We start from the raw sequence: 20803 nt of genomic DNA, 5'->3' as shown, positions 1-20803 counted from the left end.
CTAAGAAACGAGAGACTATCCGTATACAGGTCAAACCGGGTCCAACGTACACCACAATTTTCCGGTGGGTCAAGCGAAGCAAGGATATGATTACACGGGGTCAGAATCAAGGCTGAGAACTTCTTGCACCAAGGCCCGAATAAAATTCTCACCAACGGACTTGATAAAACGACGTACCCCGGGGCCGGGACGGGTTCTGACTTCGAGAAGCGCAGGAACGGTTGCACATGACTAACAGAAGGCCGTGATATCCGCGTCCAACCGGATATCACGACTAATCTTGCCCAATTTCGGTAACAGATCAGTAATTAATGAGAGAAGAAGATTTTTACCTTTTTTAGACTTGTACTAGGGGTGAAACTCTCCTACTATATAAATGAGAATCTTTTGTTTGAATAGAGACATTGTAACACGCATACCAAGACAATACAAAATTATTTCTCTGCTTTCTAGCTATTGAAAAGTCTTTATTTTACTTTTGTTTTTTGCTCTTGATTGACTTCAAACCCAAGACCCAAACGAGGGCATAAACTATTGCCCAATCCAAGTTCAAGCTAGGCCATAATATTACTACTGGTTTGACTATTCATAGTGTTTTTAACTCATTTATCTAACGTTCTTGATTATTTGTGTTGAATCAATCCACATATTCTTAAACCGCGTATAAATTCAATTGTTATCTATTTTAAGGGTAAACAAGAATAAACCGCTGATACCTTTATTTTTTCAATATGGATGCAAAACTTTATATGAAACTGTACAATGATATATTTCTTTTACTCTTAAGATTTGCCTATAAAATATCTCAAAATCAAAAAAAGATATATGATCGTAATAAATATATTAGCTTGTGGAGCCGAAAGAATAAGGATATTAAAATATTTAAACAATACTTGCTAATTAAGTATGTGACCATTTACTTCTATAATAGTCATCTTAAATATATTATATTCAAAGCAAAGGGCTATGAATATGTCTAGAGCAATTATTTTAAGAGAAGATCGTATAAAATTTTAAATTACTTATAAAATAAATATATTTATATATCAATTTTATTCTTTTTTTCTGTACAAAATCAAAATCAAGCCAAACCAAATACATATCAATTTTAAGGGTCCGTTTGGCCATAATTCTTTTTCACCTTTTTTAGATTTATTTTTTCAAAATCAGTATTTATCCATGAAAATTTCGAAATTTACTTGAAGTTGAATTTCGAAATTTTTCAAAATTTGAAAAACTCCAAAAACCCGTTTTTTAAAATTTTTACTTCAAATCATTCACAAAAATTCAAAAACAGCTTCAAATTATATTCATGTCCAAACACAACTTTAATTTTTAAATATAATTTTTACTTGTATTTTTTTTTACTTTTTTCTGAAATTTCACAATTCTTATGTCCAAACGCCCATTAAATCGATTTGATTTGCTTTTCAATTTATAGCCTGTTTGGCCAACCTGAAAAAATGAGCTTATTTTGTGAAGTGTTTTTTTCAAAAGTGCTTTTTCAAAATGTACTTCTGGAGAAAAGTAGTTTGTGTTTGAGTAATCAATTTGAAAAGCACTTTTGAACAATAAATCGTGTTTGACCAAGCTTTTCAAAAAGTATTTTTAAGTGTCAAATTACGAACAAAGACATGAAGAGATAAGCTTAAAAGCTAATGTTATATAAGTAGATAAATAATCATAAATATTTATTATTAAAGATAATAATTAAGTTTTTTTATTTAAGTAAACTTGAAAAATAAAATTGAAAAGTACTTTATTCTTTCAAGATAATTTAAATATATCAAAAATCATTCAATAAATATGAAAACTCATCCAAAAAATCATTATATATTACTTAATAATTTAAACTAAGTAAGGTTATCTTGGTATATATAATATTTGCTAAGGATATTTTTGATAGAAAGAAAAGTCAAAACTGTTTCTACTTCTTCTTCTAGGGAGAAACTACTTTTTCTGCTTCTTAAAAACTGCTTCTACTTCGAGTCAAAAACACTTTTATTTCCGAAAAAACTTGGCCAAATACTTCAAATTAAGAAAAAAAAATATTTTTTTGATTGGAAAAAGCTTGGTCAAACATGCTATTAATTCCGTTTTTCCATTTGTTATTTTAGTAAGTACTATACATATCTCCCCCTCTCCCCCCTGCCCTACTCCCTCCCTCATTCCGTTAATTCAGAAAATCCCTATAATATATAATATGGATCCCGATAAACATCCAAATCCGGACGTACCAACGAATCAAAACCCAATGAGAAGAAGTCTTTGGAAGGAAAGGGGAAGTCAAAGTAAACTGTCCTCCTTCTCTCTCTCTTTGTCCGTCTCTTTTTAAGATCATTGTTGAATTTTCTATTTCAGGTAAATTTCTTAGGATTCATTTTTGTGCATATCTGATTATATAACTTTTGTGAGTCTTTGTATTTATGTGTGATTTCAGCTTCTGCTTCAAGTTTGAGAGTAAAAGATTATGTTTTTAACGACTTTGATGTTAATGGGTTTTTGGGAAATTTGACAAGTTTTTGACTTTTCTCATTTTCTGCAGTTTATTGTTTTGACTGTGATTAGTTGTGAACACAGGAAAATTGGGTTTGAAATTTCTGAGGTTTAGTGGGAAAAAAGCTGTTTTTTGGAAGTCAAGTTGATTGAAAAAAAGAGAAAAAACTGGGAATCTTCTATTGAGTATTGGAATGGAGGGGTCTAATTGGAGTGGAATTATTATGAAGATTCATATGACGGACTCCGACATGTTCAGGATTGAGGCGTAGTTGTTGTTGTTGTATTATATGAGGATTTTTTTAGCTTTGAGATTATGGGGTTATATGTGAGTTGACTTGTTTTAGGAAAGATTTAGATTGGAAATCAAGTTGATTGCAATTTTTTTGAGCTTTTGGAAATCTTGGTGTTCATTAAAGACAAATTATTGAGTATCGGAATGAAACAGGTCCAATTAGAGAAGAATGATTTTTGAGGATTCATATAACTGAACCCGACTTGCTTTGGATTGAGGCGTAGTTGTTGTTGTTGTTGATGATGTATTACAGAGGAGTTTGAGCTTTGAGATTATGGGGTTATATGTGAGTTGACTTGTTTAAATTGTGGTTAAAGAAAGAAGCTTCGGTATATATTATTGCTTAGTTACATCTGCAGCGGAGGAAATTTGAGATTGATGGTTAGTCATTGAAGTTTCATTGAGTAACAAATAGAAAAAATAGTCTTGAAACTTGGATTCGCGTGAAGTATGATCAGGCCGGAGCTGGGAATTGAATTGGAAAAGTAAATTTGCAAAGAATTTGTATGATCAGGTGGGAGTTGCTTTAGTTGAATTTATCAAAGGAAATCAAGATCTTAACAAATTTTGTCTGGTTTGTACGCATACGCTGGGAATCTAATAAAGTTGATCTTCGTTGTCTGCTGGGATTTCTCCCTTCTAGTTGAGCTTTGCATTGTGATTTGGATTTGATTCTAAAAATGGATGAAGCTCCTTGTAGTGCCAATGCACTGCCTCCGTTTATTGCAAAGACATACGAAATGGTAGATGATCCCTCCACAGATCCAATAGTCTCCTGGAGTTCGAATAATAAAAGTTTCATTGTTTGGAATCCTCCTGATTTTGCAAGAGAATTGTTGCCTAGATACTTCAAACACAATAACTTTTCCAGCTTTATCCGACAGCTAAACACTTATGTAAGAAATCCGTTTTACTTATTCATTTGCAGCGATATTACTTTTCAATTGAGATTCAATCTTTTATGGGATCATTACATTTTTGGGCAGCTTTAAAAAATAATAGCCAGCAAGTGTATACGTTTTGCGTATTAAGTATAAATATATGTATAACATACATGAATATGCATATAATATACATATTATTACATAATCGGTGTATATGTTTTATATATATGGGCTAGCACCCATAATTATTTTCGGCCGACGGGCTAAAAAGGAAAAAGGACCTTCTATTGTATTTTTCTTATTCTCCTATCTTTTGCCTCTCTTGTCAAACTAGGGATTCAGGAAAGTAGATCCTGAACAATGGGAATTTGCGAATGAGGATTTTATTAGAGGTGAGCCACATCTTTTGAAGAATATCCATAGACGGAAACCCGTTCACAGTCATTCTGTACAGAATCTTCATAGCGTTTCATCTGCATTGACTGAATCAGAAAGACAAGGGTATAAGGAAGATATTGAGAAGTTGAAGCATGAAAACGAATCGCTTCATTTAGAATTACAAGGACATAAACAGGATTATCAAGGACTTGAAATGCAAATGCAGGTTTTTACCGAACGTGTCCAACAAGTGAAACACCGACAAAAGAACATGCTATCTACTTTAGCTCAAGCCATAAATAAACCAGGACTGGGTTTGAGTCTCATGCCGCAGCTCGAAATGAATGAAAGAAAGAGACGGTTGCCGGGAAACAACTTTCTTTATAATGAAACTGGCCTTGAAGATAATCAAGCGAGTTCTTCTCCTCAAGATTCGACTAGGGAAAGTATGGATGCGACTTCTCATTTGACTCTCAACAAGGAACTTTTAGATCAGTTGGAATCTTCTTTGACCTTCTGGGAGAATATACTACATGACGTTGATCAAAATGGGATGAGACGGAGCTCTTCAGTGGACTTAGATGCATCTATTAGTTGCGCCGACAGCCCTACTATATCTTATTCACAACTAAATGTCGATATTGGGTCTAACATTTCTGGTATCGACATGAATTCTGAGCCTAACAGAATCACTGTTCCTGAAGTTGCCCTACAAGAAGATCAAGTGGTAGTAATAGGAACTGCTACTAACCGTCCAACAGGAGTAAATGATGTATTCTGGGAACAATTCCTAACCGAGAACCCTGGTTCGACTGAATCTGATGTAAAGCCAGAACGGGAAGATTTTGATAGCCAAAAAAGTGAATCCAAAACAGTTGAGCACGGGAAATCTTGGTGGAAAATGAAGAGTGTAAATAGCCTTACAGAACAGTTGGGACATCTTACTCCAGCGGAGCGAACGTAATGTGGTAGGTTATGTGCTATTTTGGATATAGTAAATGTTTTCTGAATGTTTTTTTTGCCTCTGGCTTGTTGTAAATCTGGAGAAAGTGATCTATCAGAGAGTAGATAGAATTTTGGTATATTAACCTTCTTTTGTTTTTACCCTTGTTGGACATGGCGTGATATAGAGAATGATAAAATTTTGGTATATTAACACTATATACTTCTGAATCTTGTGCAAGCTTAAGCGATTCATATTTGGTTTTACTGGTCATGTTATGAGATGCAGAAGAATGATTTGTTTTTCAATCTAAATTCCGTTCATGTTGTTAGTATTATCCTCAATCAAGTAATGGATTTAAACTGTTTATATTGCTAACCGGTAGATATAGCTTATGTATACACGCCCAAACACACGACAACTTCTAATACATAGCATTCCATTTTGGTGGTAACTTTGTAGTTTAAGAAACTTGTGGTTCTGTTTAAGAATGATGAGAGTTTTGCCTCTATCCCTCAAAGACGATTTCGTCATGATATTTTTTCTGCTAGCTCATAGAAACAGAAGGAAGAGGAGCTTGGAGCAACGGTAAAGTTGTCTCCGTTTGTCCTATAGGTCACGGGTTCGAGCCGTGGAATCAACCACTGATGCTTGTATCAGGGTAGACTGCCTACATCACAAACCCTTGAGGTGCGGCCCTTCTCCGGACCCTGCATAAACGCGGGATACTTCGTGCATCGGGCTGTCCTTTTTTTCTTAGAAACAGAAGAAATTATGTGAGCAGGGGAGTCGACTACTGAAATTATGTGTGAGTGTGAATGCAGTAACTTTTTCTTTTGGGGGTTTGTTGGGGGGGGGGGAGGGTATATATTCTTCAACTTCTTACTCTTTTTGTCAAATTAAATATGGCCAGATGTTGCATTTCAGTGTTATAGAACTTAATTAGATGAAAGGAGAAACCTTTGCCCTGCTGTCAAGGGTATGAACTCTGGTTTATACACAATTGCTTGGCATTAAACCTAATCCATTCCTGCCCCTAAGAATGGTTTACCAGGCCTTGGATAATCTTCCCAATGAGGAAGTACTTTCTGCTCAACGTATTCAGTAGCTCACACCATTTCCTGGTGGTTATTTTATGTTGACTACATACACTGATTTATGTGGTGCAATTTCCTCAAAAGATTGCCAATAGATATCAGCAACGATGGAACATTACTTGTGCACTAATGCTAATCTGTCAACTTTTCATCGTTTTGGCTGATGTTTCTTGTTTGTTGTTTTCCACATTTGACTAGTGTATAACTTCTTAGGCCTGAAATAGCCTGTGAAACATTGAATTATAATCTCTTTTATGTCATCAAAGTCGAAAAGGATAGTTTTTATATGGTGGCTGACGCATATTGTTGGTCTGGAGTTGAGAAAGTTGTTATGGCTGCAAATCCAGATATCCTGAAGTGCCTTGGGAGACGACTGAGCTGGATCCGAGAGTCTTATGGTGAGAATGCGAGTGGCTTAAGTTACGATAATCCGAAGAGTTGTTTCCGCGAGACTTGAGGTTAAACGAGTCTTGCATCTGAAATAGTTGAGGATGCTCATGAAGTTTCCGATGATCTTACATGCAGGTTCATTGTTTTGTACTAACAGTTCAGCTCTGCTGTTTATGCTGTTATACAGTTTTACCCTGGATTGCTTGAATTTAGTGTTCGCCGATGTTAACCTGTTTGATCCTTCATCAGCTTCTATTTATAGCTAGCTGTTAGATACTTTATTGTTATCTGCAGTTCCTTGCTACTCAGCCATTTGACACCTCAATGGCTGGTTGATTTTATATGCTGGTTCCTTATGGTTGAAATTGTATATAGGATCTGCAACTAAGGGTGTGGTTTGGCGATCAATGAAGTAGGTGAAAACCTTAGAGAGACCAGTGTTCTAATCTGCCGACATGGGTGGAACTAGATAGAGTGAAGGGACCGGACCCCGTCATCGGAAAATTACACAATATAAATAGAGTAAAAATGATCTTTGTTGGCTATACGTGAGTTGTTGAATCCCCTTGACATGAAGAAAAATTCACGTATAACAGTAAAGGGGTCCAAAATTGCTTTAGGTCGTAGGTTCAAATTCCAACTGTGACATTCTAGAATTTTCCCTTCGTATAAATTTCTGGTTCTGTCACTGTCTGTAGAGAAAAAAGAAGTTAGGTGATCTCTTTTTATCTGTCTGAGTCTTGTCGTGCGGAGTTATTCGTTACGTATGTTGGTGGGAGGTATCAACTATCCAATGAAATAATTGATGTGCGAGTATGTTAGCCGGGACACAACTGGCTTTCGAAAACAATATAGGATATGCTATGTGAAAGTTGAAGGGAAGCCTTGGCGTAACTGGTAAAGTTGTTGTCATGTGATCAGGAAGTCACGGGTTCGAGCCGTGGAGACAGCCTCTTGTAGAAATGCATGTAAGGCTGCGTACAATAGATCTTTGTGATCCGGCCCTTAGCGGAAGCGTAGTGCACCGGGCTGTCCTTTTTTTTTTTTTTTATGTGAAAATCTTGGAATGCCTTAGATGCTAAAACCAGCCCAGTATTATTCACCCATTACTTTTAACTTTTTTCATTGTGGAGAAGTTTGTACACACAGAGAGCAAAAGAATGGGGTAAAACCATGTGGTGGGGGTTGTTAGTTAGTCTTCAAAGGTGGGCTCTTAAACTAAGTAATTGGTCTTTGTCTGAAATTACTATCTTCCTATCAAAAGGAAATAATAGCAGTCAAATATTTGATGCTCTGTTTGGCCTTTGAGAAACAAAAAAGGCCAAAAACATATCTAAGCAAAGAGAGTGATTGGTTGTCTAGTTGTCTATGAAGTTGCGTAGAGCTGTTTGAGTCAACAATTTATTAGACCATAAAGCATAAGATTCTTGACGGTGAAGGCACCATGTGTGCTAAGCTCTCGTCATGCGTGCGGGATCCGGAAAAGGGACGGACCATATAGGTTTATCGTACATAACCTTACCCTGTATTTCTGCAAGAGTATGTTTCCACGGCTTGAACCCGTGACCTCTTAGTCACATGACAACAATTTTACCAGTTACGCCAAGACTCCCCTTCAAGATTCTTGATGGTAAAAGAAATATAAAATTTTCACTTTATTACTAAACAACATGTTATATTAAGGGTCAATTACACTAAACACCCCTATATTATATGACTCAATTTCGAATAAATCTCCCATATTATAAAATTAAACACTTACATTCCTTATACTATGAAAATTTTACACTTACATCCCGTATGAGGTGTAACCATAATTAAGTATATGTTAATAATCTCTAAAGTGTTTTCCACAATTCAAAATTTTGTTTGACATCCTCATTGTTCAATCAACACAGTATCATTTGCAAATAGGTGCACCATAGAAGCTTACGTGGAAACCGAACTAAAAGGAAAGGTTTTTTTTTTGAGTCGCAAATTATCTTTGGTTGGCAAAATTCTCTGTACAAGTGATACGGCGTTAACTGAAACATTTGAATAACAACAATCAAATTATAATAAGTTTAATAGATACCATTCAATTCTAACACATCAAGAATGTTATAAAGTTCTACTCAAAATATGATGTTAATAAATAATGGTTACATATAAAATTAAGAATTTAATCTGGAGAAAAATAAATTAAGTCGTGTGTATCCTTGCTTCAGAGGGTTTGTGGTGGAAGATTTAACCATTACTTACTTCACATGTCCATTTTTCTGACACGCTCCTCTACACCGTATCATAGGATAATCCCCTTTTCTCATCGAAAAACTTAAATTATAATAATTATGTTAGTTCAGATCTATCTTTTTGTCGGAACCTTGCCAAATGGTGTTTTAATGTATGAAAAGAGCCTAAAATTCCAATCCTATAGCAAATGGTTCAAAGTGGAGTTGCTAAAGACATCCTCAAATGGATATATGATCAATAATGGTGCTCCATCTACCCTATCTTCTTGTGGGGTTGGATTTGGTAATATAAAGTTCAGAAAAACCAAAGAAATTCTCAAAGTTTAGTATTTTCTTGGAAAAGAATATTTGCATCTTAAGTTATCTAAAACACGATACTTGTACTTTCTGTTACCTCTAACATGATAAAAAGCATCCTTTGAGTTCAAGAATTCCCATTTTTCTTCCTCAACAAGTTCTTGCCATCTCCGGACGGATCCAAAATTTAAATTTTACGGTCTCAATCTTTAAATTTTGTACCACCGGACCCATTACACTTTTAAAATTAAGGAATATTTGTCGAAATTAGTGATTGTCTACTTGTATATTTATGTTTCAAATAGAAACTTGTTTTAATATACATGTGAAATAGAGAACAAAGTTTTCTTTTTCCCTCCATTGCTTTTGAGTTGGATCAATAAATTTCTAGTTAAGTCCACAAAACAGTTAAAGTGAACGTATATTAGTTCACAGAAAGATAAGGCAGTCAACATCTAATTTGTTAGGTGATGTTGCTGACAATTGGACCTTTCTTTTCAGAGGTTTTGGTAAAAAGATACTTTAAAACATTGATTGCAAAATCAAGTTGGAACCTAACCAATCATGAGAAAAGTGGAGCAAATGTCAACAACAAAACCAGCTGCATAGCATAATTTACAATCCCTTGTATAGTCGTAAACCAAAGGTAAAAACACTACAACAAAAATAATATATCTAGTGAAATTTTACAAGCGGGATCGGAAAAGAATTGTATGTATGCAGACTTTATCCCTACTTTGTAAAGGTAAAAACAGAGGCGGTGCAATGTATCATCACCAGGTTCAACTGTACTTTTGACGCGGTGCATAAATTTATATATAAAAATTTACTAATATTAATTAATATATAACAATATGAACCCATAACTTTAAAAATACAATGAGTTCAATGTTAAAAACTTTAAATATTGAACCCATAAAACTTAAATACTAGATTCCCGTTGGGTAAATAGGCTATTTCCGATACACTCCAGTTTAATGAAAGTATAATCACAGTAGTTATGACAAGAGAAAACACTACAACAAAAAAAATAATAGAAATTAACGATGGAAAAATTTCGTCTCCAAACAGCAATAACCTGTCGTTAATCCTATTTAGCGACGAACTATCAAAAAATCCTATTTACCGACCTATTAGCACAAAATCCTTAGGCCACTGCTGTTTTTTTTTTTTGGAAGGACAGATGTTCAAAGAAGTTGGCTTTAAAAAGTTAATGAAACAATAAAGTGAGTAGTTGTCAATTTCACATAGAAATCTAAACTACAGTACACATTTTAAAATAATGTCCTTCCTTTTGTAGTTGTCCATGGTTTTGTATTTATAGCAAGCTGTACATAGGCTAAAAAACTTACCAATGGCTCAACATGTTACTTCTTCTTGTTCTTGGTTTATTTTTCTTTCTCTTCTTGCAATCAAATTAGTGTCTTTTTCTGTAGTTTCTTCTTTAAGTATTAATGGAAATGACTACATCTCGGCCGTGGGCGATCCAGGGATGAGAAGGGATGGGCTAAGAGTTGCAATAGAAGCATGGAATCAATGCAATGAAGTTGGAGAAGAAGTAACTAAAATGGGCAGTCCAAGAGCTGCTGATTGCTTTGATGTCTATAAAGCTTCTCCTCAATCACAAGGTCAGTTGATGTTCAGAGCCGGATTCAGAATTTAAACTTAATAACGTTCAAAGATTGTGCGTTCTTTCAAAATATGAGTTCAACACTTAATCTTTAAACTACTTTTCTTGGTTTTTTTTACATATATATATATTTAGGGGTCTTTTGGTTACAAAGTGGGATATACAAGGATTAACAATCCCATGATTATAATTTTGGGGTCGTCAATCCCGCATCCAATTTGGAATAGTTAATACCACCATTTTGTTATAAAATTTGTACCGATATTAGCTAATACCAGTAACCAAAGATGGAATAAATACAATCTCAAATTCTATCCCGAGATTATAATCCTAATTCTAGTAACCAAACGACCCCTTATAGTCTATGCTAATAATAAGTTAAGCTGAACTGACTCCTAACACTCTAGGTCTGCCTTCGAGTTGAGTTCCTTATTTCAAGGGCTTTTTTCACTTTCAACCCGCTCTAGAAATTATTTACATTCGGTAGCCGAAAAAGTGTATAAAATTTGTATAATTTTTGTATATAACATACAGAATGTATATATACAAAAAATATATATATATCGGCTATTATTTTGAGAGCGACTATACAGTGTCACTTTCGCATATTTTTTTTTCCAATCATTTAGGTTGTCTTGTGATTTAATGGCTATGCTTTACAGGGGCAAATAATTGTTCACTTTGCAGTGCAATACCATACATGTTGGTACATAGAGTGACAGAGGAGGAAAACAGGTTAGGGATAGGAAAACCTTTTCTTGGATTGGAGAAAAAGGCAATTCTTGATATTGACCAATATGCAGCACAAAAAGAACTCTATTTGGGATCAAAATGTGAAGTTCAAGACAAGCCAAAACCATGGCAATTTTGGATGATCATGCTTAAAAATGGAAATATGGATACTTATGCTGCGAAATGTCCGAAAAACGGTCAAAAAATAGGTCCATATGGTCCAGATAACAGATTTCCATGTTTTGGCAAAGGATGTATGAACCAGCCATTGATTTTTCACAATTACACAACATTACAAGGTTTTAATAGGACTACACTTAAGGGAAGTTTTTATGGAACATGGGATTTGAATAGTAGATTGAGTAAAACAAGAGAAGAGAATATTTCTTTCTATTCTGTTAAATGGCAGAAAGAAATAGGAAAAGGAAGTTGGATTTTTCACCATGTGTTGAGGACATCAACTAAGTATCCTTGGCTTATGCTTTACCTAAGATCAGATGCCACATTTGGTTTTTCTGGTGGATACCATTATCCAACTAGGGGCATGTCAAAAATTGTGAGTACACTTTAATTTTCTAACTCTTGTCTGCTACATATGTGGGAAAATGGTCAAAAATACATCTCTATTATACGAAATATCATAATTTTAACCTCCGTTATATTCTTTTAGGTCATTCATACCCTTGTCGTTAGTAAATCATTTCGTATTTGTCCTCGACCCTAACGAAGCTCCAACCTGAAGTGTAAAGGAGGATAAATTTTACATTATAGCCAAAAGTAGAGGAGTAACTTAGCAAATCCATTCAGTCCATGTTAGAGCTCCATTAAAGTTTGAGTCAAATACGACATGATTTACTAATGATAAGAGCATGAATGACCAGAAAGTATAACAAAAGGTAAAATTAAGATATTTCGTATAGCTGATGTGTAAATTTGGACCTTTTTCCTTATTTTAAGTACTCACCCCTATGAATCTTTGAGATTATTGCTACTTTTGTGTTTTGCAGATACCAGAATCACCAAATTTTAAGGTGAGATTCACATTGAATGTGATAAGGGGAGGAGGTCCAAGCAGCCAATTTTACTTAATGGACATGGGAAGTTGTTGGAAGAACAATGGAAATCCATGTGATGGCAATGTAACATCCGACGTTACGCGATACAACGAGATGATCCTGAATCCAGAAACACCATCTTGGTGCAAACCAGATAGCCCAAAATTATGTCCACCATATCACATTTTCCCTAATGGAACAAGAATTCATCGAAACGATACGACTCATTTTCCCTATGAGGCTTATCATATGTATTGTGCACCTGGAAATGGAGAACATATTGAACAGCCTAGTGTTCATTGTGATCCTTATAGTAATCCTCAGCCTCAGGAAATTCTGCAGATTTTGCCACATCCTGTTTGGGGAGATTATGGTTATCCTACTAGGAAAGGAGATGGTTGGATTGGAGATCCAAGAACATGGGAACTTGATGTTGGGAGGTTGTCACATTCACTTTATTTTTACCAGGTTTGGATCAATCCGCTCTTTTCTTGATTTAGTTTAAGTTCTTTGCACTAATAGTATTAAAAATTATTTATATAATCAGATTTTTATAAGATAATTATAGGTAAATCTTGATCAGCATTAATTAGTAACGTAGTAAAAATGGTAATTTACCTGCTATCACAAGTTATACTACACTGTCGGTGTAAAATATCTTTACTATATATCATTATTCTCTAACCATGATTTGGAAAACTTGTCCTAGGATAAAGTTAAATAGTGAAAGTAGACTTGTTTACTACTTCCTTCATCCCAATTTATGTGACGGTATTTGAATCTTGAGAGTCGAACGAGTTGTTCTTTGACTGCTATTTTTGATGTCTTTTAAATATTTTGAATTATTTATTATTATAACTTATAGTACTTTAAATATGTTTTTCAAATATGTAAATTTTATTTTAAAAATTTAAAGATTCTATGTTCAAATACGTGATCAAAATTAAAAAAATATAAATTTCGAAAAAAAAGTGTCATATAAATTGGGACAAACAGAGTAAAATGCTAGAACAATACTCGAGAAAAAAGACAAGATAATAGAAGGGATGGGCTAATGGCAAGATTACTTAGAAAATACACTAAAATTAATGATGGAACATGTTTTGTTTTAGGATCCAGGAACTAAACCAGCAAGGAGGAAATGGAGTTCAATTAATTTGGGAACAGAAATTTATAAAGAACCAAATCAAGTGGCAGAGTGGACTGTTACTGATTTTGACATTCTTGTACCTAAGAAAAAGTAGTAGCAGTAGACAAGGAAGGGGGATTAATTTCTTTTTTCTTTCTTATTCATTTTTACGGAGGGAGCCTTGGAGCAACGGTAAAATTATTTTCGTGTAACCTATAGGTCACGGGTTCGGGCCGTGAAATCAGCCACTAATGCTTGCATCAAGATAGGCTACCAACATCAAACCCTTGGGTTGCGACCCTTTTCCGAACTCTGCGTGAATACTGGATGATTCATGTATGGGAAGATTCAATTCAATGTGGTCTGAAGAAAGACCACAAGTTTTCCCCAAGGGATGTATTTTTAATTTTTTTGTATCCAATTGTGTACTTGGATGTTTTTTTTTTTTTTTTTTTTGTGTACTTGAAATTGAGATATGGAAAGAAGCTTCTCACTGATTTTCTTTCATGGAAATTAGTTATTTAAATTTCTGGTTTGAGCAATTTAGCTTTGGCTTAAAGTGGAAGTGGTTGAACCAAACCTTCTAACAACTAACTAGTTGTAAAGTCACAATGGTGAATCTGGAGAGATGTCATCAAATCAAATATAAAACAGTCAAACATATCATAAAGTTGATTTTAAAATGATTAGTTTGATGATCTAAAAGATTAGAAACAAATCAACTACTATCCACCAATAAAACATCAAATCAAGCTTGATTATCATAAACAGTGATTTCGAGTTCGAGCCCCGAAAATAGATAACTCTTAATGGGGACTGTTTCCTCCTTTATAATGGATCTTAATCTGAATTAGTCAAGTCATTACTTATTAAACTCTGAATACTAAATAATTAAACCCACAAACAAAGAAGGTAAAACCAACTTGTTTGGCAAATCTTTGCAAGTGGAAAGCATAGATGAATATTTTTGGGATCTTTATACAAATAGTCGGCCGAATTTATATTTTTACTTTTCCTAACCGGTATACATAAATTATATACTGATTATAAATGGTTAAACACGAGTTATACATGAATTATACACAACTTTTGATTTCTGAGAAACAAGCAAAATTTGACTCATTTCCTTTGCCAAGTTGAACTAGCTCAATAAGAGAATTTTAGCAAAAGGTACAGACAAAAGTGGAACTTTATGCTACAACCTCCAATTCCATATTGTGTCCAAAATAATACCCTGATGCATTGTTGCTGTTCTATTTCTGGGGACATAGTTTTTTTGATATCTTGAAATAGAACTATCATGCAGAAAACAATATCAATTGTTGAAAGAAATAACTTGTGACAGTAATTTACAACAATTTACAGTCTCAACAGGAAGCACTTGTCTTTTCAGCTTTCGCGATTCAAATTAGTTGGCTCGCTCAAAACATATTTGGGCAACTCGTACTTGGCGCCTGTAATAGAACAATAGATGATATAGTGAGATTACAGAGAAAGGAAGTTAAAAGTGTTTGGCAAAGAGTATTACTACGAACCTCTCTCGTCATAGCATACTGTTAAATCGGGGGCTTGAACAATTACCCCAGCACTGTCGACAATTGCTTGTGCAAGGTTTATATCCGACTCTGCTGCAGCTCGGAGTGCATCCCAGATCTCTGAAGAGGGAGAAACAATGTTTTAAGTCTTTTACGTTATTTTCATCTTCTATACTGTTTTATGAATTGACCTACCTTCTACGTACAAATAGTACTCCCTCCATCCCAATTTATGTGGCATCGTTTGACTTGGCACGAAATTTAAGAAAGAAAAGGAAGACTTTTTAAATTTGTGGTCTAAAATTAGCCTTAGACATTTGTGTGGACATACATCATCTCATTCAGGGTAAACCAGAAATTTTGAAGTTAAATTGTTTCTAAATACAGAAAGGTGACATTCTTTTTGGAACACACTAAAAAGAAAAGAGTGCCACATAAATTGGGACAGAGGGAGTATATTCATTAGTGGCAGCAGTTCAATTACCTCTCCAACACGAGAATCAACAATGTCATTTTAATCTCAAAGCTCTAGCTATTCCCAAGGCGAAACAGTACAAATACATTCGACGTTGCATTTTGTATAAGAGAGTGATGTGTAACATGAAAGACGAAGGAGTTCAATGCGTTGAATGGTATCTCAAATGCATGGACCGATAATAAATAGACTGATACGCTAGTGAGCCTATCTTGAAGTGATTACTGAGCTAGATTGTTAAAATAAAAGGTCAAAGCATTCATAACTACTCAAAAGTGACACGCACAACACTATATTATCAATGAAGATCCTTTTGATCAATGCAATTCCACCCAAATATCAATATATATTGTAAAACATCTTTTCTATTTCTTTAAAAAGAAATTGTCAAACATGTAACTTATGCTTCCAGATTCTAGAGTTGACATACCAATAACTGTGAAAGGACGAACTTCATAGTTATATTGATGCAAAATTTAGAAGTATATTTCAATTTGTAAAGTTGTTGAATCAGGCCATGCACTTCTGGCTCTACTTAACCAGTTATTCAAGAAATTCCGAAACTAGTAATTAAAAAAGGGCAGTCCGGTGCACTAAGCTCGCGCTATGTGTGGGGTCCGGGAAGGGCCAGACCACAAGGGTCTATTGTACGCAACCTTACCCTGTATTTCTGCAAGAGGCTGTTTCCACGGTTTGAACCAGTGACCTCCTGATCACATGGCAGCAACTATACCAGTTACGCCAAGGCTCCCGTTAAGAAACTAGTAATTAGTATATCAGTAAAAATTCCCATATTCTGTGAAGATTACCTTTTCGACCCCCATAGTGTGGTGCTGTGTCCCAAAATTCGTCACGCAACCGTACAAGCTGATCCCTCGTAATAGGTTCCGAATGCTTCCAAGGCTTTGGTTTTCGTATCTGCTTAGCTGCTTCTACAATCAAGAAGCAAGGTCAGATGTTCGTGAAGTTCAAGAGTACTGTTAAAGCAAATATTTCACATAAGTTAAAAAGATATGGTCAATGATCTGTCGATTTTAGATACTCAACAAATTGAATGATGAACTACCACTACCAAAAATTTTTGGTTTCCCAGCCGGTGTCCGGTACCCTCATTGGAGCCCGACTATATCCGGAATCGCGCCGCGTTAGGCCCCATTCGGGGGAAGCGCTCCCTAAAAACGATTTTTCCATACTCAGGGCTCGAACCCGAGACCTCCGGTTAAGGGAAGAACAGCCCCATCACTACCAGAAATTGTGTGCCCTTCCCTAATGTTCTGAAAGTAAATACTGTAAAAGAGTAATGAACTAATAATTCCAGTCTTAATGTCCTAACGTTCCTCGGCCAGTTTATTTGAGCAAAGAACGGCTAGTCCCTATTTGACAAGGCGGCTTATATATCTGGAAGAAAACATCCGTTCTGGAGTTATAGATAGGCACCTCTATTTTGATGACATTCAGATAGTCATTTTACCTTCAATTTCATATGCATGTTACTTAGGATTTAGGAATACACAGAAAATAGCAGGCAGCACGAAGTCGTGGGAAAGCATAATTGCAGATCTGATGTGTCAATCCATTCAGGCGCATCCTTTTTGCACGCACCCTATATATTCTATAGTCTTGTAATTATAGAATCCCTTTTGTATGATGGATTCCGATTCTTATGCTACCTGTTAATCACTCAGAAATTTAATATATTTTGGAAGCATAAGTTGGGTATAACTTCTGCCCATATTTTCTCATTGTTTAATCAGCTTATAATTAATTAAGCAGGCAATATTCCTCCTTTAACACTAAAATCTTCACTTTATAAATAATGTATCTCTTTTTCCTTCTAAAAGGGATTCCTTACTACACTATAGCACACACTTCATACAACCCTGTGCTTTAAATAAGCCTTTTTTAAAATAAGGTAACGAGAACGAAAATGATAAACAAAAATGTGATGGCGTTTGGAGGCGAATTTTTGAATGAAAGAGTTAAAGCGGGTAGCTTGTGAAAAGCAAAATTTGGCTAAAAAGGGAACAAAAATCACTTTTCAGATGCAAAAAACACACATAGAACTGCAACAAATCCGTACAATGATGCCATTTTACATTTGCTGTTTAAGGCTTCAGATTTGTAGGGCAATAAGCCATTAATGGCAAGAACAAATACAAACTACTAACTATGTGATAACAGGTGAGTATGACAGGCATAACAGGGAAATGACTAAGTGACCTAAGTATTCATCTAACATTCAACTTCCTAGGAATATGATCTTTAATAGACGCTGACGGGATGATCTCACTCACTTTCAGCTGTAAACAGCAAAGCAGGGATGTACGACTTCTGCTACATAAAGTTTCAATTTTACGGAAAACAAAAAAAAGGGTAATTGAAGGTTGTTACGATCATTCACTTAGGAGGAAAATAATCCAAAGTCACTACAAACTGAAGTGTGAAGATCGTTGTCACAAGAAACAAAGCACTTGCCATAATAATAACATCAGAACTATACAGAGAATGAAGAGGAAAAGGCTAGAAAGTAGAAAACAATGAAACATGTAGCACCAAGACTACTGAAAAGATGAAAAGAAAGCAGTAGTAACAAGCAGTAACAACAACAAGATAATAAAAAAATGAAGCGAAAGGAACAACATGTAGTAGCAGAAATCTACCAATAACAGAATACAAGACTAACACTAATACTACTGGTATGGGAAAAAGACACTCTCGACTACCTACTAGCCTTATACCTTAATTCTTGACCAAGCAAAGGAAGCAAGATGTGCTAACAAATTTCACAAATTATGCACTGAAAAATGGGGGTCTGACTGGAAACGAGATGACAATCAGACCACCCTAATCAGGGCAAACTAGTACAATATGAACTCATACACTGAACTTGCTCAGATGCATTTTCTCTTGGACTCTGATTAAGAAGACTAAATCCTATGTTGTCAACTGTAGGTAAAAAAGTATCCACACTGAATTCAATGATCTCTAATCAACCTAAAAATCTCCCCTGTGATGGGCTAACAACCTGAATTCTACCTCACTAAAAGCCTACTACTTGAATCCTGACTCGGAAAAAGCCTAACAACTTAAATCAATTCTCATTGACTTGTATCTCAACTGTATTCACAACCAAATGCTAGATTTTAATATTTTCCCTCAAATTACTTAACGAATTTATTTCAGTCCTTCCCTTCTACTCCTCCATCTATAGCTTCTCCATCAGAACCAAAATACGATGCTGCAAAACACATTACGGATCAAAATGTGCACCAGTCTGAACTTAGGAAAAGGTAACTTTTATTTCCCACAATGGGTTCTCCAACTTAAACTTTATTGTCATATTTTTAGTCAATAAAGATGATTCATAGAGCTGACCTCAACTAGTTCCAAGTTGAGGCATCACTGATATGTCAATTCTTTAGTTAAATAAGCAATCCACCATCATCTCTACAACCACAACCTTAACCATCAGCCTAAAACACTCACATTATGTACTAAAGAGGATATTTCAATTAAACAAATAGTACTAATATCTCCTTACACCTAATTCATCAGAAGACTATTTCTCAAACATCACATACCTAAGCACGAATAAAAGTCATACAAACAACAACAGCCACGTGCCCCATCCTACTCAGGTCAGAGCTAAGTTAGTGATGCTTTCGACAACTGGACTTTTGCCATCTATGGTGCAGCATTCGTGTTGTTTCACCTAGCAACACTATGCTTGTCTTGCTCTCTCACAACTACAACAACTACTACTACTAGGCCTTAATCCCGAATTAGTTGGGCTCAGCTATACGAATCCTCTATATCCATCATACCATTTGAGCCTGTTTCATAATTTGTATTTTAAATTGTGGTTTAACAAGAAAACAGTTAAAAGATCTTTCTTTTAATGATGATGGTATCCGGGCCCGCTTGCGTACATCTACACTATCTATTACACCTATAACCTATTATCTCCCACCAGCACAGCACAGGTACCGGGTAGCTCTTCTCAACCAAGCTTAGACAGACAGTAAAAAGTCACCTAATAATAATTAAAAGATCTTGAGAAGGAAATGCCCAGAAATGAGCAAAAACAATAAAAGCAACCAACTTTAGAACAAATGCAAATCCATTAACTAACAGAACTGTGAACTAACATAAAAACTAACACCATATATCTAAATAACAAATTGGGTATAACTAAAATTTGGCAAAAATAAATACTTTCACCAATAATACTAACAAGAAAGCAAGAACAGTACCACTTTCTTTGGATCCAGCACAACCCATTTCAAGAATCACCCAGAAACTAGTTTTCAACAGAAATTAAAGAGGGAAATGAACTATTTACATAAATTTCTGTTGTGGGAAAGTTTATATTATATGTATAAAGAGAGAAAACAAATGGGATTTTGAGTTGGTTTTGTGAATCTTTTGAGGAGTAATTTTGCGTGCTTACCACTCTCAGTGACAGCTATGTACATATATAGAATGTATATATCTACTTTATTTGCAGAAGTTTTTTACTAGATATTTGGTAAAAATAGAAGCTTCATTTTTGTGGAGAGAAGAAGGAAGATGTGGAACTAAAGGAAGAGAGTCCACAATGATTCCAACTTAGTATTTGACACCTAGGATTTATTAGAGGGATTTCTAGTACATTATTTTTTTATTTTTTTTTTCGGTTACCTTATTATTTATTTTTATTATTGTTTTTTGCTATTGTTTTTTTTTTTCCTTTTACATGTATCTATTATTGTATTTCTTTGACAATGCTATGACTATGCTTTTACTAAACTCTATCAGAAATAATCTCTCTACTTTCACAAGGCAGGGGTAAGATCTTGCATTCACACAGACTTCACTAACGAGATTATACTAGGACTGTTATTGATTGGTTGGTTGGTTATATCACATAATTAATAATTAATCCCAGAAAAAATACACTGCATAAAACAATACTCCATCCATCACAATTTATATGACACTATTTGGTTAGGCATGGATTTTTTAAAAAAATAATACTTTTGAAACTTGTGTCTTATATATTTATGTGACTAAAAATTATCCCATTAAAAATAAAAATATGTACTTTAAAGTTAAATTATCATTAAATATAAAAAAGTGTCCTTATGAACTGAATGAAGAAAGAGTATCACGTAAATTGAGAAAATAAAATATATTTTCTTCGGTCTACTTTAATTGATTTTTTTGCCTTTTTTGTCGTCCACAATATTTGATTTTT

At 34.7% G+C, this 20803-nt stretch overlaps 3 protein-coding genes across 10 annotated transcripts; 2 read left to right on the top strand and 1 right to left on the bottom strand.

Moving 5' to 3' along the window:
• Positions 1-2164: 2164 nt before the first annotated feature.
• On the top strand, positions 2165-5226 carry LOC107773626 (heat stress transcription factor A-4c-like). Of its 3 annotated transcripts, none has more exons than XM_016593031.2 (3): positions 2165-2291; positions 2581-3687; positions 4010-5226. In XM_016593031.2, the coding sequence occupies exons 2-3, from the start codon at positions 3472-3474 to the stop codon at positions 5015-5017; spliced, it is 1224 nt and encodes a 407-aa protein (XP_016448517.1). In that variant the 5' UTR covers positions 2165-2291; positions 2581-3471; the 3' UTR covers positions 5018-5226. The 3 variants fall into 3 exon arrangements, with proteins under 3 accessions (XP_016448517.1, XP_016448515.1, XP_016448516.1); XM_016593029.2 differs by having other exon boundaries at positions 2179-2361; XM_016593030.2 differs by having other exon boundaries at positions 2179-2361; positions 2546-3687.
• A 5064-nt stretch (positions 5227-10290) lies between these two features.
• Positions 10291-14054, top strand: LOC107773075 (uncharacterized). Of its 2 annotated transcripts, none has more exons than XM_075229859.1 (4): positions 10291-10639; positions 11304-11929; positions 12381-12896; positions 13777-14054. In XM_075229859.1, exons 1-4 carry the CDS (start codon positions 10366-10368, stop codon positions 13807-13809), a joined length of 1449 nt encoding a protein of 482 aa, XP_075085960.1. In that variant the 5' UTR covers positions 10291-10365; the 3' UTR covers positions 13810-14054. The 2 variants fall into 2 exon arrangements, with proteins under 2 accessions (XP_075085960.1, XP_075085959.1); XM_075229858.1 differs by having other exon boundaries at positions 10302-10639; positions 13541-14054.
• Positions 14055-14650: 596 nt separating this feature from the next.
• On the bottom strand, positions 14651-20169 carry LOC107773971 (uncharacterized). 5 transcript variants are annotated; one of them, XM_016593408.2, is made up of 4 exons: positions 19821-20169; positions 16377-16496; positions 15093-15212; positions 14651-15011 (listed from the first exon to the last, which is right to left on the bottom strand). In XM_016593408.2, exons 1-4 carry the CDS (start codon positions 19846-19848, stop codon positions 14947-14949), a joined length of 333 nt encoding a protein of 110 aa, XP_016448894.1. In that variant the 5' UTR covers positions 19849-20169; the 3' UTR covers positions 14651-14946. The 5 variants fall into 5 exon arrangements, with proteins under 5 accessions (XP_016448894.1, XP_016448896.1, XP_016448895.1 ...); XM_016593410.2 differs by having other exon boundaries at positions 16377-16493; XM_016593409.2 differs by having other exon boundaries at positions 16377-16499; positions 20018-20169.
• Between the last annotated feature and the right edge of the window lie 634 nt (positions 20170-20803).

This window comes from Nicotiana tabacum, chromosome 14 (assembly GCF_000715075.1).
Source record: "Nicotiana tabacum cultivar K326 chromosome 14, ASM71507v2, whole genome shotgun sequence".
Taxonomy (NCBI): domain Eukaryota; kingdom Viridiplantae; phylum Streptophyta; class Magnoliopsida; order Solanales; family Solanaceae; genus Nicotiana; species Nicotiana tabacum.
This window is presented reverse-complemented; position numbering and strand designations above follow the sequence as displayed.